Source organism: Peromyscus maniculatus, chromosome 6 (genome assembly GCF_049852395.1).
Source record: "Peromyscus maniculatus bairdii isolate BWxNUB_F1_BW_parent chromosome 6, HU_Pman_BW_mat_3.1, whole genome shotgun sequence".
NCBI lineage: Eukaryota > Metazoa > Chordata > Mammalia > Rodentia > Cricetidae > Peromyscus > Peromyscus maniculatus.
Window position 1 is genome coordinate 71,314,834 of NC_134857.1, and position 18,532 is coordinate 71,333,365.

Genomic DNA, 18,532 nt, shown 5'->3' on the forward strand with positions numbered 1-18,532 from the left:
CAGTGTTCTGTTTGCATGTATGTCTACAGACCAGAAGAGGGCACTAGATCTCATTACAGATGGTTGTGAGCCACCATGTGGTTGCTGGGGATTGAACTCAGGACCTCTAGAAGAGCAGTCAGTGCTCTTAACCTCTGATCTATCTCTCCAGCCCCCACAAAATTATTTTTGTTGCTACTTCATAACTGTAATTTTGCTACTGTTATGAACAGTAATGTAAATATGTTTGGGGATAGAGGTTTGTTAAAGGGGTTATGACCCACGGGCTGAGAAGCACTGAACAAGGCTGACAAATATTTCTCAAGTTGCACAAAAAGCAGTTGAGAGATTTGTACTGTCTAATTAGAGAATTTCAACACCTAATTCTGATGGAACAATTCTCATATCAACAACAATAACTTCGGTGGGTCTAAGTTCACTAACTTTAAATCTGTTCATTCACGATGATACAAAAATGCAAGCGTGGACACATTAGGAAAATGCTAAAAGGCCATTTAATTCCATTTCTTTAATTAAAAACTTGAAGTAAACAAGGAGGTAAAACATGTTCTGCCTTTTCTATAAAGGGAATATGACTGAAAAAAAAATGCTAGCTAACTTCCTCTAACACAGTATTATAGTAAATGCGTGAAAAGGCGTAGTAGCGCTGGCGTATTACCACTCTGAAAGTGCTAATGAATGAGGGACTGAGATTACAGTAACTCAGCACCACACACATATCCCAGTAGACCAACTCCTTGCAGATTCAACTCCTTGCTTTTCCATTACTGAATATCCAGCTCCTCCTGTGCAGTAGTTTCTCACTAAGTGTTAAATGGATCAATATTGAATGTACTCCTTGGTATTTTGCATTGCTTTATTAGAATACCAAGAGTGCCATTTTGGATGGATGGGTCTCTCCTAAGAGCCACAGATTTCTCAGGAAAGTTGGTGCTAGGCTGGATGAAGAGCAGGTAGGCTGGATGAAGAGCCGGTAAGGGGATGGCAGAGGAAGCATATCTGGGATTGAAATCAATAAGAGCAGAGTCACAGAGGCAGCGTCCCAGCAGGAGCCCCTACCATGGGTTTAACAGTGTTTATGGGGTCCCCTCTATGAGCACACATTTTCAGCGTTCATGAAACTTCATGACAATTGTGTAAACATTGTCATTCCCACCTGGCAGCTGAGGAAACAGGCCCATAGAAGTAAATGGGAGGGTCTAACATCGTGCATCTGGTGAGTTCAGGGCCATGATGAGACTTTTGCCTTTGCATATCTGACTCAAATCTTTAAAATATTAAGTCATGGCAAGCTTTCTTTAGATTTTTGGTTCCTTAAATGTGACCAGAAGTGAACATAATTATTCTAGGTTCCCCTTATGCGGGTAGAATTCAGAGCCATTATGCTACAGGTAACAGTATACCCTAATGACACCCAGTGATGCTTGTGGAAATGCTTTGCAGATCGATGCAGTTCTTAATAAATGGTGTAGTTACAAGGTTGAAGGGTATATATTTCCTTTTAGTGGATGTACTTTCCTAATCAGATCCAAAATTGAGGAGAACTATTGTCTTCCAACATAAGGTCTATAAATTCAGGCCACCCAAAGGGAGGGCTTCTTTTAAAAGGGCCTTTTTGTTTGTTTGTTAAAGGGTTATCTCTGCTGGTGCATAAATTGAAGCAACTGTCTCGATGTGTTTGTGGTGCTATGCTGTGGTCATAGGAGAGGAGCCATTTAAGCATAAAAGAAGGCAAAGCAAAAACAGAACATGCAAACAATCAAATTGGGACCAGATCCTAGATCCTAGTCCCAGGACGGTAAGTGAACCTGTCTCTTTCCATCTGTACATCTAGAAGATGTCACTGAGAACTATTCTCTGTCTAGATAGCAATCAATGGTCTTTGAAACTCATTTCCCCAGTGTGTGGTAGGCCCTGATTGGCTGGTTGGCAGGGCTCATTGAGGGGTGCTATTAGGAAGTCACTCTAAAGGATGTGGCAATCCAGGTCTTGCCCAGGGAGGAGGAACCTGAGTTTATTCATGGGGTTTTCCCCATGTGCTGTCAGTGCCGGCCTTATTTCATTTGATTTCCGTTCAGTGCAGCTAGGCAGCAGTGAGCCTCAGACCTCTGCCTTTCTTTTGCTAGGGGGACTTCTCACTGTCAGCTTTTCTTTGGAAGTCAGAGACTGAGTGCTGTATTCCCAAGGAGAGAGTCCTTTTCTGGAGCCACAGAAAGCAAAGGCTGGAGGAGGAGACACCTGCTGGAGAAGGGGCAGGGACTAGAAGCTAAAGAAGGAAACCAGCAGCCAATAAGGCGAGACTGCACTCTGCCTTGTTGGGCTGGGACACCAGGAGGTCAGGGATTTCTGAATGTGAGTGTTCTTCAGATGCCCTTTTTTCTTAAGAGGCTCTACTCCATCAGTGGATATCTAAACATGGTGAAGGAAACTTTTCTGTCTCCCGTTTAAGCTATCCTTCATACAGGAAAGCTGTCTCTTTTTCTAGATGAATCATGTACTAGCAATCTATTATCTTCTTGCATAGGCAGTTGGTTTTGGATTTACCTCTACACCATTTCTTCCTGGTCTCTCTAGCCTTGAAACTTTGCCTACTGTTTCTTTTATGTATAGAGGAAGTACAGCAATGTGAGCCAGTCAGGGAGTCGGGAGAGGCCATCAGTTCAGTGGCCTACAAGACCAGGCCTGTTGTCATCCTTAAGAGTTCAGGTGTATGGTCCAACAAGGTTGAGGTACGGTTCGTGACATTAATACTCATGGTTAGGAAAGCAGAAAAGTTACAAGTTACATGACTAGGATCCAAACTTTCTGTTGGTCAGGACTGACAGCATTTTCTAGCAGTTTTCAGGAGGCATGTCCTTTTCTGGGAGGCCAGCTGCCATGAGCAAGTTGGTTCTTGCCTCTTATTTGCCTATGAAGACATTGGATTTCTCTCATGTGTTTATGAAGTGCCTGCCCTGTTGTGATGGGCTCTTTTTGGGAGAGTGGCTGGAGGAAAGTTTTCTGAATTAGTGGGATCTTGTGTGTTATTTAATGATTTTTGTGTTGCTCCGAAATCCTTCATATGCTCAATTCTTGAGCTGTAATGTTAAACACTTCCTTCTGTAGATATCAACTGTAGTGTCAAAACAGTGCAGGGTGATGTCTGTGACATCTTACCTCAACATCTTCTGCATTGTTTCTCAACTGGGGAAAGTTGATGACTTGCTTGGCAACACAGGGAGTGGACATTTCCCACTGAGCGTGAGTAAGAAGTTCATTTCTGCCTACAAAGGCAAACATGATTCTTGGATCTGGGAACACCGAAGCAATCCTGCATTTTATCCCTTAGTCCCATTCTGTGAATCTCCACCAACAGAAACAAAGGCAGAATTGGGGTTACTAGTAGAGGCCCTGGAAGCTGACAGTTCTGGCTAGGAGGGGTAGCCTCTGTCCCTACTCACTTGGGAATTTTGGGGATGTGACTTAAGCTCTTGGACATATGCTCTTATAGGTCACTGTGAGACTCAGCGAAGAGTCTAAAGAGTCCTCACACAGTATTTGAATCACAGAATGTGATCAGTGAGTGGAAACGGTTGGTTATTATCTTCCCATTAGAATAGAGATTGACTACTCATTCCTCTGAGATCTTAGAATAGAGAACTTAAACTCTATGGCTTTCCATACTACTGCTTGTCCAATGGTTCCAGATGGAGCCCATACCTGCCTCTACTTGTTATTCAAGGCTGAGTATTCGTTTCTGTAAAGAAAATGGCCTTCAGGATAATTGTCTTACAGGGATTTTGTAAGGGCCAAATATAAAATTGTAGCACTAGAAATGAAAGCATCTATACAGGGTTATTATTATTGCTACTGAGGGACTTTAGAAATTGTACTTGTCTGCTGTGGAAGGCTTAGAATTAACCACATCCACTACAAGGAACAGGTGTCTCCTGGGCTGTAGAAAGTAGCTGTGGAGAGGCTTGCTAGATACAGACATTAGTCTCTTTAAAGCTATGGAACAATTGAGGTGTGCAGGTGACCCTGAGGAGCTGAGCCAGGTGCTAGCCCTCAGGAGGCACACAGAGAGTAAGGAAACAAGGAGCCCAGCAGTTAGCACAGTCATGTCAACTGTCAGTGTTCTGCAGGGCCAGGGCCTTCAGGGCTGCTGATTAGAAGACTCCTTGTTGGTATCCTGGGACCATTTGAAGATGCTGCCCTGGCTTCTTATTTTCTCTGCTCTGGATCTCCTGGTATATGGTAAGTTTTCTTTCTTCTTATCAGAAGTGCCTTTGCTGAGTGGCACACAGCTGTCCTTGTGTGGAATGATAGAAATGCTCCCTGTGTTGTCTTTATGAGAGCATGTGTAGCTTTGCCACTTGTGGCACTTCCCTGGAATTGACAGATTGCCATTAGTGCCCTGCCAGCTTTTGTGATCCTCCACGAGTTAGTATATGACTCTTAACCACATTCATGAATTAGAGTTGTTACTGAGGATTCAATTAGATACTATATCGATTACTTTTTTGTGACAAAGTATTTGAGAAAAGGTTTTATTTGGTTTTGCAGTTACACACACACACACACACACACACACACACATGGTTGGAAGACACAGTCAGTGGCAGGAACTTGAGGCCTTTGGTCACCTTGTTTCCACAGCTGTGATGCAGAGAGCAGTGAATGCTGGTGTTCAGCTTCCTCTTATTCAGTCTGGTACCCTAGCTCATGGTATGTGCTGTTTGAAATAAGAGCAGAGCTTCCCAGTTTAACTAACCTAATCGAGATAATCCCTTCAGGACATGCATAGAGATGTGCCAGGCTTTTTCTTTTGGGCTACCAACCAGCTCCCAAATCATGACATGGAGACTTATTAGTTTTGAATGCCCAGCCTAGCTTAGGCTCATTTCTGGCTATCTCTTTTAACTTAAATTAACCTATTTTTCTTTAACTATCTTTTGACTCAGGGCTTTTTACTTTTCTTTCGTTCTCTATATCTTACTTTCACTGCTTCCTCCAGTGTCTGTCTGTCTAGCAGCTGCCTGGTTTCTGGCCCTGGGTGTGTCCCTTTCTCTCCTCCTCCTTCTCTTATTTATCCCAAGCCTAGATTTCACCTCCTATTTACTCTCTGCCTACCAGCCCAGCCTATCCTTTCTCCTGCCTAGTTATTGGCCATTCAGCTTTTTATTAGACCAATTAGGTGTCTTAGGCAGGCAAGGTGAAACAAATACAACACATTTTTCCATAATTAAACACACATCCTTACATCATTAAACAAATGCAGCATACACAAATGTAACACACCTTTACACCATTAAACTAATGTTCTTCCACATAAACAAATGTAACACATCTTCGCCCAGTTAAAATAATATTTCACAACACAGAGTCTTGTTTCTTCAATGATTCTAAGTCTAGTCAAGTTGATTATAAAGGTTCAGTACAGTCTTCGAGGTAATTTACAGATCTAACTCCCTCACCGTCTCACCAACCACCACCGCCACCGCCACTACCGCCACCGCCACCACCGCCACCGCCACCGCCACCACCGCCACCACCACCACCACCACCACCATCATCATCATCATCATTATCCTCCTCATCATCATCAAGTTAAACCCAGCTCAGAGTTTACATTTGTAAATAAATACTAATTTTGTGAGTGCAGGGCTGCCTTTGCAACACCTAAATATGTTTCATCATTTTATAAAGTGATTAGACATGGAGTAAATATATATGAATTCTGTTGAATTAAATGGACCTGAGTTTGGTAATTCTTAAATACTGGTCATATTTCCATGTTTTATGACACAATTTAGCTAGCTCTCTGCCTTTTACCCTTAGGTAGACATGTTACTAGGTTACATGGAATTAGTGTTGGAGAAACTCACAGAACAAAGAGAGCATAGTTGATCTTTTCACATTGTACATGAGGACACTAAGGCCTGATGGGGAAGTGACTTGCCCAAGTGTGGCAGTGAGTTGCAGTTAGCCCTCAGCCAGTTTCCTGGTTCTGCTCTGTATTTGTCATACTCACTGGCTGATGGTTAGTCTTGACCTCTGAGGTTCCTGTGGGTTTTATGGTCCCAATCTCCTGCCCTAGTGAGCTTTTTATTAAATTTACCTTCACTCAACACCCACTCTCACGCCAAGGGTCACAGAAGCCTTCTCTGGTCCCTAATCAGAGCCATGTTGCTTTTCTTGGGTCACCTGCATACCTACCAACAGACCTATGGGTAACATCATAGTGCCACATACTAAGATGGTTGTCATTATCTTGAACAAACCTTAATTGATTTATGAAGTATTACATCAGTTCTTAAGACAGAAATATATGGATCACTGTGACTGTCCTCAGAGACAGAATTTAATAAAGATTATGTTCTCTTGGCTCACTCCTGGGTCCTTGTACCCCTTATTGCTTGTGTCCATCCTTGAAGATACAAACAGGGTCCCAACTTCAGCAATTGCTCCTACTAACCATGCAACTTGACAAGGTTGAGTACAGATCCAGGTGAGTACTGAGCCCAGACTGGTCTACAGAGATGGGACTGGGTAGTTGTGGGTGATGAAGCTCCCTCCAAGGCTTCCAGATGCCACAGTGGGGGAGCTAGTGTCTTGGGCATGGTCTGTTACATGCTGATCTGTGGTCTCTCTTATAGGCAGTCCTACCATAGTTTTCCGAGAGGAATGGGGATCGAGTTCACTCACCTGCAGAGTCCCACTGAGCCTGCCTGTGGCCTACCTCATCACAGAGCAGCTTATCAGGATGGAGTGCCAAGATCAGACTACCTGCAGCCAGATGGTGCGGGTCCTACAGTCCCATTCTATCTACAACAAAGGCTGGTGTGATTTGGCTTTCAAGTAAGAGCCTGGTCAGGTCTCCAAATCCCATACTCAATACTATTCCTCACAACATTCTTGTTTTCCTTATTCTGCATTTCCCATTTTCTGGGCTTCATTGTGTTGCATTTATGATGACTGAAAAGTGTTAGAAAAAAAGAACTCAAAATCTAGAAGTCATTAGGAGGAACCACCCTGAGTCATGTATTCAAGGGTGCTTTTACACTGGGAGATCCTGAAAGGACACACAGAAGGTTGCAAAACAACTGCAGCCACCTCCAGGAACCCCCAACATAGCAACTCACAAAGGTCTTCATTGCTGTCACCCAATTAGGAGCGGTAGGGGAGGAGAATGGTTACTGTCTTTATTACCTATGTGATAATGTCATAGTCTATGGATACCAAAGAATTTCTTGAAAGTGGCACATAGCAGGGGCATGGGTTCAAAACTGTGCTGAGACTATGTGTTTATACAGCCCACTCCCCTTCCCTTCCAGCCAGGGCTCATACTCACAGCGTGTTTTCTTATTTACTACCCTGAATGACCACTGGGTATCACAAGGTCATGAGTGGACATGGGTTGGTGGGGAGGAGATTCCAACTTAAAATGAGTGTAAGGCATGAAGGATTCTTGTATTATGCAGTGAGTATCTACTTTGGGTTATTGAAGACCCCAAAGTTTTTCTCATTACCCTCAAGAGTGAGAAAGCTCACAAATATATGAAGAGAAAGAGCAGGGGCGTAGGATTGAAAAGACAAATAGAAGTAACTTGCCAAGTATCCATTTTGGAAAGGATAGTCAGTGATTTCACATATTTTCAGTTTTTTTTTAAAGAAATATTTATTTATTATGTACACAGAAGAGGGCGCCAGATCTCATTACAGATGGTTGTGAGCCACCATGTGGATGCTGGGAATTGAACTCAGGACCCTTATCCGGTGCTCTTAACCTCTGAGCCATCTCTCCAGCCCCCATATTTTCAGTTTTAAACCTCATTAAGTGAGAGCAGCTGGAGACCCGCTGTACCCCCTGTGTCTGTATGTTACCAAGAACCTCTAGTCAGCCCTCGGTGGAAGTTGTGTTGACTCTGTTAACTACAGTTTATCTGCATGTCCCTGTCTGCCATCACCCCATGATTGTCGCTGAAGTGTTGCTCACTTCTATCATGGTGTTTCTAAGTGGTTTCAACTGCTCTGCCTCTAAAAATCAGGTTTCTACAGTGACAACATACACCTCGTTTTGATAGTGTGGTTACTGCAGCCAATAGGGAGAGTTGACATTGAACCCATCAAGGGCTCTGCAGAAGTGACAGAGGAACCTGCTGGAGACACCAAAAAGCAGAGACGTGGTGGGCAGGCTTCAGGTGATATCTGATTCTCAGCGTCAGGGGAAAGAGCCCCCCAGATGAGCAGGGGCTTGACTTGACCTTGAAAAGTGTCCGCTCTGCGTTCAGTTTGCTTTGGAATTCAGTCTACCAAGCCGCTGAATATAGCAAGAGCTACAAAACACCATTTTCAAGGTGGATTGGAAAGCAGAGAACAGCAGAATGGACAGAAATAAAAGAAGGGGTGGAATAAAAGAATTTAGATGTGATTTAAAGACAAACTTAATAAAATGAAGCAAAACAGATTTCTGTGATTAAGAGCCTACAGGAATCTGTGAGGAGTCATTTTAAAGAAACTCTTGAGTTGTAATTAATTGTTTTAAAGAATGCTCAAGTGCTTGCTCTTATAGTTAAAAACAAACCTGAAAATCATGGTGGACTGAGCTGGGTGTAGTGGTGCATGACTGTATACACAGCTCTTAGGAGGCTGAAGCAGGAGGACTGCTGTGACCGCAAGGGCACCTTAGGCTATGCAGTAAGTTCCAGGCTAGCCTGGGTAACAGGAGAGATCATGTTTCAATGCCTGCCCACCCCCAAATAACAACAACAACAACCACGTAATGAATCAACCAGCAGGCCCTTGAAAAGATGGAACTAATTTGTCTTCAGGTCCTGGAGAGTCTCACATTCAAATTCCACTTTGAACAAAATGTGTATTTTTTTTTTTTAGGTGAGAGTCTGGAAAACACCTGCAATCTATGTCAAGACCAAAATCGAAATATATTCCTATTTCTAAAATTGTCCATTTTGTTCTCCATTATTATGTTATTTAAACTTCACCTTCTAATGAGACTCTAGGACCATTTTAGGAAAGTGAATTTTCTCGATACAGAGGTTTAGCACTAAATCTATTTTTGCTTGACAGCTTCCTGGTTGGGGATGATGGCAATGTGTATGAAGGTGTCGGTTGGCATGTCCAAGGCTTGCATGCTCAAGGCTACAGTAATGTCTCTCTGAGCATTGCCTTCTTTGGCAGTAAAATAGGTAATGGTGATTCCCTCCAGACTTAGAAGGGTGGCCTACACCCTTCTTTCTCCTTCTTGTCTCCACACGCCACTCATATCTTTTCAGCCTACCTTGTACATACCATCTCTGATAATCACTGTTTCTAGAAATCCTTTCTGCTGTTGCACTCTATGACATGCAGTTTGTCCTCTTTTCTGGTCTATACTTGTTTATATATTGCTGCAGTTGCCTCGAACATTGACTTCACAGTTATGGCCAATGGAATCTGAATTCATCTGCCACTGATTATTTTCATTGCCAGAGGCAGATAGCATGGATTATTTCTTCTTTCAGTATCTTTTGTTGATAGAGACAAAAAAAAAAAAAAAAAAAAAAAAAAAAAAGAGGTCAACAGGCAAAGTAAGAGAATCACAGAAGTAGTTTTTGACCCTCTACTCCCAACCAGAGCAGAGCAGGGACAGAAAATATGTCAGAAAGAGGTATCCACCAGTACATGCTGTTCTTTGCTGGGGATCTTAATGGCATGTGTCATAGGGAAGTTCAGCAAGAATCATATGGGTTAATGGATATGAAAGAGTTTTAAAGGCATGCCTGATCCTGGCAATTACTCAGTGAATGCTGTCACCCTTTCACACAGGTTAGGGTACTTCTGACTTGCTCAAGCAAGTCTCTCCCCATGTATCTTTAATCTGATTTTTAACCTTCTATTTAAAGGGAGAATAAATAGCCTCAGTTTGGCCCTTAGAAGAGGTTCCTAATTGTAGTTGCTTAGAGTTCTGACCAAGTAGTTCACCACTCTCAGGCTTTCTGACTGTCTTTTCTCTTCCTGTCCACCAGCCACTCGGGTTAGGTGGTGCCTTGCCCTCCCTGTTTCTGCCATCCAGGCTGAGGTTCCTTACTGACAGTTCTTATTTCATGTTCCTTTCATGAAGGCAGCAGCCCCAGTCCCACTGCCTTATCAGCTGCAAAGGACCTGATCTCCCGTGCCATCCAGGATGGGTACCTGTCACCTAGGTACATCCAGCCACTTCTCTTAAGAGAAGAGACCTGCTTGGTTCCTCAACATTCAGAGATGCCAAAGAAAGGTAAGACCCTCAACCCAGCTCACACATCTTTGCATTGCCCTCTGGCAACATTTGGGAATGTTTTCCTGTTAGACTTTCAAGGCTTTCTTGGACCAACAACATCTCACATGTGCTAGACAAGTACTCTACTACTGAATGACATCCCTGTTAATTAGAGAAGTTAAGGAGACATGTTTCCCCTGTCTTTTCCATCCCACAAGAATGATATTGTCACAGACTCATTCTTGCCACAAATATATGTGTACTCATGTTTTTACTGAGTCTACATGAAGTCTTCAGAGTTATCATACATCTGTGAATAAAAACAGAGAAAACTCTCGCCATCAAGGAACCCATGTTTCACTGAGGAAAGTAAGAACGTGAGCAAGTAACTAATGAAGTGTGTATGGAAGTGAGAGGGGAAAGTAAGATGAGGAATGGAGTAGACATATTTACATATTGTGGGAACACACACGCACACACACACACACACACACACACACACATGCGCGCGCGCGCGCGCGCACATGCACACACCTTTCCAGACCATGGTACTTAGAAAAAATTGAATTTGCAGGTGATGCTGATATTAGAATGATTTTTCTATGAAACCAAATAATGAAAATAATGTGCTAGTTTGGAAAGAATGGTCAGTAAATTAAAACCAATAAAATTAATAAGCACTTTCAGAGCCTAGCTCTCTGCTAACACAGCCTTTTTCTCTGATCCAGTGATATTTTAAAATTTGTTTTTTTTGAATTATAAATCTCTAAATAAAAATTTTCTTGTTTTTTGACTGGTAGTATCTTCAATAATGATAACTCATTAACACTGTGAGTTTTTTGTAGACTTTATATTATTTCCATGTCAACTTGATCCATTACAGAGTGAGCCGATTTGCACATATCCACCTTATATGGCACACATATAAACATGCAGGTATCCCGAGTAGTGAGGAATACAGTCACTCCTCTGTCTGACCAGTCTGTCTCTTTCTGCTTTCATATTAGTTCTTACATAATTAAAATCCATGTTTCTGCTCCAGCCAGGCACCTGGCCTTTGCAAACTCCTGCCCAGTTCCCATGCAGGACTCCGGTGAGAGACTGGTATGAACTGGCCTCTGGCTGTATGTTGGTTCCTGAGAGTGCAAAGCAAATTCCCATCCCCTTGGTTTCTCACTTTACTGCAGCATGTCCCAGTATCACTCCACGGTCTGCTTGGGAAGCCAGAGAGACACACTGCCCTCAAATGAACCTCCCAGCCAAATTTGTCATCATCATCCACACTGCTGGAAAAAGCTGCAATGAATCTGCAGACTGCTTGGTTCGTGTCAGAGACACACAGTCTTTTCACATAGACCATCAAGATTTCTGTGACATTGCATATAAGTAAGTGGGAAACAGCCCTTTCTCCTCAGAGCCATGGAAAGCAAAGCTGGGGAGCTCAGGTGTTTTACGCAGGCGCCATACTTTATTCTCCTGAGATTCTGGACCGGGTATCATTCAGGCTACCGTTTGGGCTACCTAACCTCTCAGGCATGTTCTCCAGTTCTTCCAGATCAGAAAGACTGAAAATACTGTGTAAGAGGCAGTGAGAAAATAAGGAAGGGCAGAGTAGAGGTGTGCTTTCTTAGGTACCCTGCTCTCACCAGCAAGGGGTGTTGGTGCTGGCCAGTCCTAGCTTGTTTTCTCTGATGTTAGAACCTTACGGGTTTTCTACTACCCACCACACAGGACTTGTAACCCCTCTGGGCTCATTTGTCTCATGTCTACGGTATGGACAACATTTTCTGTTTGAAGACAGGGATGGAGATCAAATAGTCTCTTCTGGTTCCTTTCACACCAGGATTAGATTAAAGAAACAGAGTAATCTGTTGAGACACAGAAGACATTTGGGAGATGCCTCGTACTTTTCATAGGTTGGACTTGGGGTTAGACTACAATAGACCTAGGTTGTTTATTAGGGACTTAAACAAGGAATCTTGTGACTGACCTCAGATGGGTTTGCTTCTGCAGTGTGCCACAGATGTTCTAGCTGTGTCTGTCCCCTTACCTCTTTGTTACGGGCAGCCTTTGTATGTAGGAGAGAACCTGCTTCATTTTTCAGGACCTTTTGTAGTCTTGCTATAGCCACAGCAGATCATAGGGAACTGACTACAAATATGGAAATTACAATCTGGTGAACACCAGATGAGTTGATTCTTATTCCTCAACTTTTAAACCTACAGTGGAATCTGCCCACCTTAGTACATGATGTGCTCTTGCCAACACTGATAGGGCTGTAACTGGGTAAGGTACCCACTCATGCCTCATCTTCTAGCTTTGTAACCCATGTTTATTGGGTGTCTACTCTGTCTAGGGCTAGGCAAGATTGATATGGTCCTGTCCCTTGTGGAGTTGAGAGAAACAATAAACAAATAATTGCAATGCAAAATGTTAAGTGCAGTGTTGGAAGAAGATCAGGGCACAGGTAAGATGAGCCTGGAAATCTTTGGAGGAACGAAAGGTGAGAGCCATCCTTATTGGCACATGAACAGGGTGTAGGGGTTGGTTGGCAAAGAGAGAGTGATCTGGTTAAAGAAGAGCAGCACATTCAAAAGCTTGGGCTATAAACAGAGCATATGTCTTTGAGGAAACAAAACGTGTTCCACTCAAACCTAAAAGTGGATTTTCAAGAAAAGGGTAGGTAGGAGCTTATAGGAGTTGGACCACTCTGTAGATCTTGTAAGTAAAACTGAAAACTGACTTTGTGTGAAGGGGAACTGGAGACTATTTGGAAAGCCATGCCATTTTTTTTTTTCAAGACAGGGTTTCTCTGTGTAGCTTTGGGCCTTTCCTGGAACTCACTTGGTAGCCCAGGCTGGCCTTGAATTCACAGAGATCCACCTGGCTCTGCCTCCCGAGTGCTGGGATTAAAGGCATGTGCCACCACCACCCAGCAAGCCATGCCATTTTAAAGGCAAAAAATTTATTTTATGTGTGTGAGTGTTTTGTCTGCAAATATGTATGTGCGCCACATGCAGACCTGGTTCCTGCAGAGGTCAGAAGAGGGTGTTGGATCCCCTGCAACTGGAGTTACAGGTGGTTGTGAGCCACTATGTGGGTGCTGGGAACCAAACCCACGTCCAGTGCATGAGCATCAAGTACTCTCAACTGTGGAGCCATCTCTCCAGCCTCCTGGCTATGATTTTAAGAGTGAATTGGAGGGAGGCAAAACTCTGGGCAGGGCGCTGTTATAGTAATCCAAGTTGGAGCTGGATAGTGACTGTAGGACAGGAGTAGTGGAAGAATTTAAAAGCTATGTGAAAGACATAATTGATGAGCCATGGGTAGTGGCTAAATGGGGCTGGGGGAAGGAAATGAGGGATTTAAGATGGCACTTCATTTTCTGGCTGCAGAATATGCAAAAGGCAAGTGGTTTCTTTGACATGTTGGCTTTTACAGATAATAGTTAAAGCTGTGGGAGGGGATAACTGTTTAATCTGGATGAATTATTCAGTGGGAGGGGAGAACAGCTAGACCAGGGTCCTAAGGAGGAAGCATAGGGTTCTGAGGAACACAATAGTTAAGGAAAGGTAGGAAAGATGGCAGTGACCCAAGGAAGAACTGCAAAGGAGAGAGACTAAGGAGGGCATTGGCTATGGGAGCCTGGAAGGAGAAAGCTTCGGGACCAGAACGCTCAATGGTCAGAATGCCCATTGCTCACAGTGTCGTGGAGGTCTAGAGTCACCTTGGTTGAGTCATATTCAGTGCTGGGGATGAAGGCAGAGTACAGAGCCGTGGTTTTGCTTCTGATTTCTGCACATTGGCACATACAGAACATCTAGACAAAATGTCATAAATGAAAGAGCAGATTAATAATTACAGGGATGACTGGAGAAAATTGTGCTCCTCAGACTTTCCTATTTTCTTTTACCCAATCCTAGCTTTCTAGTGGGCCAGGATGGTGGAGTATATGAAGGAGTTGGCTGGAATATCGAAGGTTCTCACACCTATGGATACAATGACATTGCATTAGGAATTGCCTTCATGGGAAACTTTGTAGGTAAGATATAAGTGGGGCAGAGAGTTCTGCCTGATGAAGCATCATGTGGATACTCAGGAAAAGTGGGCAAATGGAGACAGCACTGTGACACTGGAAGTACATGGTAGCATCCACGGAATATTCTAGAAAATTCTCAGTAAAGAATTACTGCTACTAGGAGCATCTCCCAAATAGAATATTTGCCTCCAATTCACCCACATTCTTCCCAAGTTATTTCACTTTATGTCCATACCCAAGGCAAGCAAAGGAGAAAAAAAAAGTCTTTTGAAAATTTTGGTACCTTTACATCTCATTTGGGAAATGTGTGTCCTTCCTTAGTAACCATGGCAATAATGTTGGGATGCATCATTGCCTGTGATGACATAGCAGAGGATAATCCTGTGAGCTGTATCTGTTCTGCACATACTGAGAAACTGTGCCATGCTAAGTGTTCTATTCCAGAGCAGTTTTGAATTTTCTAAAGAAATTTTGGCCAGATGGAATTAGGAAACACAATAGTTTTGCCTTTGCTTTATGCCTAATTAGTTGTTGGCTATGGTGACTGTGGGACAGGCTAGGGTGGGAGATGGGGAAGACTGGAATCTGGGTGCCTGGCTTTGCCATAGCCAAGCAGCTTTGAGATTTTGTTTTCAGCTTTGAGATTCCCAGGGGAGTCCTTACCCTGGAGGAGATGGGAATGAGAGGTGTGTTGGGGGGAGGGCGGGGGCGGGGATGGGAGGAGGGAGGACAGGGGAATCCATGGCTAATATGTAAAATTAAATTATAAAATAAAAAAAGAGAGATCTTAATGATGATGGGTAAATATGTTTTGCAGAAAAGCCTCCAAATAAAGCCGCTCTGGAAGCAGCTCAGGACCTGATCCAGTGTGCCGTGGCCAAGGGGTACCTGACCCACAACTACCTGCTAATGGGCCACAGTGATGTGTCCAACATCCTGTCCCCTGGCCAGGCATTGTATGACATCATCAAGACATGGCCTCACTTCAAGCACTGAGGGAGGCCCCAGACCCATCGGAGGATGCTCTTCCTCCTGCTGGGTGTCTGTCCTTACCTCCCACCTTGGCTCAGCACCTCTGGCCCACTCTCTTCACTGCCTCACCTAGTTCCTTTTTCTTGTGTGTTGCAGTTACAGCATCCTCTCTTATTGACATTCTCCAGTGTCTCCCAAGCTGGGCACTTACCATCCTCAGGGGCTGGGTGCCACTTCCTCTCTCTACCTTCCTCTCCCAAGAGCACTCACCTGCTCAGCCAGACGAGGCTCTCTTTCCCTTGTTACCTGTCTCTTGCCTTGAATGCAGTCCCCTATGATCTGTCTGGCAGCTCCAATGCTCATCCATAGCCCCGTCCTCCTAGTACACATTTGAATACTCCCCATATTTAAGGGCTGACATTCCCTTCAGACATATCTATTCTCTCTTGGGTTATCAGATTTTCCAGGACAGCAGGTGACATTTCTTTGTTACTACATATCCTGTGCCAGCTCCTGAGCTGAGCCCGACACATTGCATGATACAGATATTTGCTGAAAAAGACGCTGGATGAAAGAGCTGATCCCAGTCCTGTTTACAACTGCCCACTTTGTTCACCACTGCTCTGTGGGAGGCCCTGCCGGACTGGTCCAGCAGTCTACCCTGGTCCCTCCAGGAGGCACAAGCTGACAGCGGTGACTTGTTTGTAATGGATTCTGTGTCTCCAGTCTTCTGAGCCTTGTCCACAAACCACTCTCAAGACCAGCCAAGCGGAGCTGCGTTCACAGGTGCTGTCTGTCCAGTGTCTGTAGTCTGCCTGTGCCTGTCTGGGTCCTACTGAGCTGAGAGTGGGCCCAGAGCCTTTGTATTCTGTAGCACCCCTGCCAGCTCCTCCTTCCTAGAGGGAAGAGCCCTTCATCATTGTGGCTGAGACAGCCCCCACTCCCACCGCTGTTCCAAAGATGTACCCAAGCTGGTGGTTCTTGCTTTATTGGATATGAAGAAAATGATGCATAAGCATACATTCTCCATCTGTTAATAACTCCTTTGGTGCTCAGATTGGGTTTTTGCTTTTAGAGTGTTTTCACATCTCTTGCAACATGGTGAGCCTTTACAACCTCACATGTACTCTGTTTTTTTTTTTTTTTTTTTGCTTTTCACAGACCTTCAGATGTCATTAGGTTGACTCTGTTCATCTGTCGTCTTTCCTAAGGCATCCTGGGCCTGTAATCAGGAGAAGGAAGGAATGATTTGTCTAGTGGTTCAGGCTTAAAGGGACACACCAGCCGTTCCTGATTTACACAGCAGGGGTAGAATGCAAACCTCGCAGGCCTTTCTGTCAGAGTCAGTGCAGACTTTTCTGTATGGATGGAGGCTGGGGACAGACTTCTCAGCAAGGATGGATTTAATACCTCCCACACAGGGAGTAGTCATAGGGGTAGTCATGAGATGCTAAGAAATAGCCTCACCCAAATCCACCTGTCAGTCACAGTTGTATTGAACCTCTTGACCATCACATATAGTGAATGAGAGATGGACCTTTTGAGAGGCAATCAATCAGTGCATTCATGTTGTTACTGTAAAAGTGAGTTTGTTATAAAAATGAGTGTGTCCCATTCCCCACTCTCTTGTGCTTTCCCACTCTGCCAGGGCATGATGTGACAATAAGGCCCTGGCCAGATGCTGACCTCACCGTGTCCAGACTATACAAAATAAATCTTTGTTTTTTTTGTAAATTACCTAGTCTCGAGTATTCTGTTAAAGAAGCACACAATGGACTAAGACATAGTTTTGACTTATTGACTTCTCTTTTCTCTTCCAAAGTAGAGGCCCCTTCTCTTCAATTTAATCCCCACTTCCGGGCCTCAAGGACTCATGGGCTTTGGAGGGGAATTATAGCCCCCCCCTCCATACTCTGTCAGCTCTCACAGAGGCTTCCTCATGAGGCCCGCGTGGTCTGGATCGCTGCTTACTCCAAACTACTGAACTTTGCAGAATTTAAATATATGCTTCAACTAAACTCAGAGCACTCAGCCTTTTCAAAGTCAGTTCTGAGGCAGCCAATGCAGGCAGCTTGCCTCCTTTTAATTGAGAAATTCTTCCTAGCTCCCCATCAGTCACTTAGAGAGTATACCAACGGCAGCCTCAGAGGACCGAGATGAGGGTTAGAGGAATGGGCGTGGGCAGGGATCTTAGAACCCACTCTTGGCGTTCAGTCACGGTTCAGCTCAGGGGTGCACAGTCATCACTGTCTGTAAGACTGCCTCTGTCTCTTAATCCTGTTTGACTCTGGCAGCGAAGGATGCGCTTTTCTAGGCACCCGTCTCAGCCACATGGGGGAGTTCTGTGCAGGCTGAGTTCAAGTTTTTGTGATGCACAAGGAGGAGCAAGATGCACCCTCAGGCCGGCAGGCCTGGGGGAGCCTATGGTGCTGGAGAGCCGATGTGTCCTTCAGGCCGGCAGGCCTGGGGGAGCCTATGGTGCAGGAGAGCCGATGTGTCCTTCAGGCCGGCAGGCCTGGGGGAGCCTATGGTGCAGAAGAGCCGATGTGTCCTTCAGGCCGGCAGGCCTGGGGGAGCCTATGGTGCTGGAGAGCCGATGTGTCCTTCAGGACAGCAGGCCTGGGGGAACCTATGGTGCAGGAGAGCCGATGTGTCCTTCAGGCCAGCTGGCCTTCTGTGGGTGGGCCCGGCTCCTGAGCTCATTGAGTTGCTGTCCACAGTTTAAGCAGGGAGTAGAGGAAAGACCGTGAAGTGAATACTGTGAAGAGCAAATGCCCTATTTTACATCAGACTGGACTCCACGCAGTCTTGTCCCTCTTTGTCCAGCGAGTAAAAGGGAGGCACTCTGGGTCTGGGGTGGGGCCTGCTTCCCATCATCCCCTGGTGGGAACCACACTGTGGCCTGAGTGAAACACCACAGCCTTTCCCACCCCTTCTGCGGTTTGCCGGCTTCATGCCTCTATTCTCATGCCCCATCCTGATGCCTCCGGTTCTTCTTGATTTTAAAGGTATTCCTTGAAGGTTAGCTTTTCCAGAACGCCCACTTCCTGGTGCCCACAGACTTTCACAGGGTTCTTGGTGGCTTATCCCTCCTCCCATCCCCCCTCCCAATCCTGGCCTCCTTGGGAGCTGTACCTGCTTTTTGTGGTAACATTTCCAGGGTTCCACCCAGGGCCAGGCACATTACTGGTGCCAGCTAAGTGTCTGTGGAATGAAGGATGGGTGGGGCTATCAGGGGAGGGTTGTGGCTTCCCACTTAGCTAGTCTTGGACACTTGCTGCAGT

General features: G+C 44.7%; 1 protein-coding gene across 2 annotated transcripts; it reads left to right on the forward strand.

The window, feature by feature from the left end:
- Nucleotides 1–2,081: 2,081 nt before the first annotated feature.
- On the forward strand, nucleotides 2,082–16,951 carry LOC102915025 (peptidoglycan recognition protein 3). 2 transcript variants are annotated; one of them, XM_076574495.1, is made up of 8 exons: nucleotides 2,082–2,352; nucleotides 4,125–4,236; nucleotides 6,639–6,840; nucleotides 9,070–9,188; nucleotides 10,103–10,255; nucleotides 11,425–11,623; nucleotides 14,161–14,279; nucleotides 15,094–16,951. In XM_076574495.1, the coding sequence occupies exons 2-8, from the start codon at nucleotides 4,188–4,190 to the stop codon at nucleotides 15,270–15,272; spliced, it is 1,020 nt and encodes a 339-aa protein (XP_076430610.1). In that variant the 5' UTR covers nucleotides 2,082–2,352; nucleotides 4,125–4,187; the 3' UTR covers nucleotides 15,273–16,951. The 2 variants fall into 2 exon arrangements, with proteins under 2 accessions (XP_076430610.1, XP_006976285.1); XM_006976223.3 differs by lacking the exon at nucleotides 2,082–2,352 and having other exon boundaries at nucleotides 4,072–4,236.
- Nucleotides 16,952–18,532: the final 1,581 nt, after the last annotated feature.

Excerpts from the sequence above, each read along its gene's own strand:
- LOC102915025 (XM_076574495.1), top strand. The coding sequence starts at position 4,188 with ATGCTGCCCTGGCTTCTTATTTTCTCTGCTCTGGATCTCCTGGTATAT. Across the intron at positions 4,237-6,638 it reads TCTGGATCTCCTGGTATATG|GCAGTCCTACCATAGTTTTC; the intron begins GTAAGTTTTCTT and ends TCTCTCTTATAG. Across the intron at positions 10,256-11,424 it reads TTCAGAGATGCCAAAGAAAG|CATGTCCCAGTATCACTCCA; the intron begins GTAAGACCCTCA and ends ACTTTACTGCAG.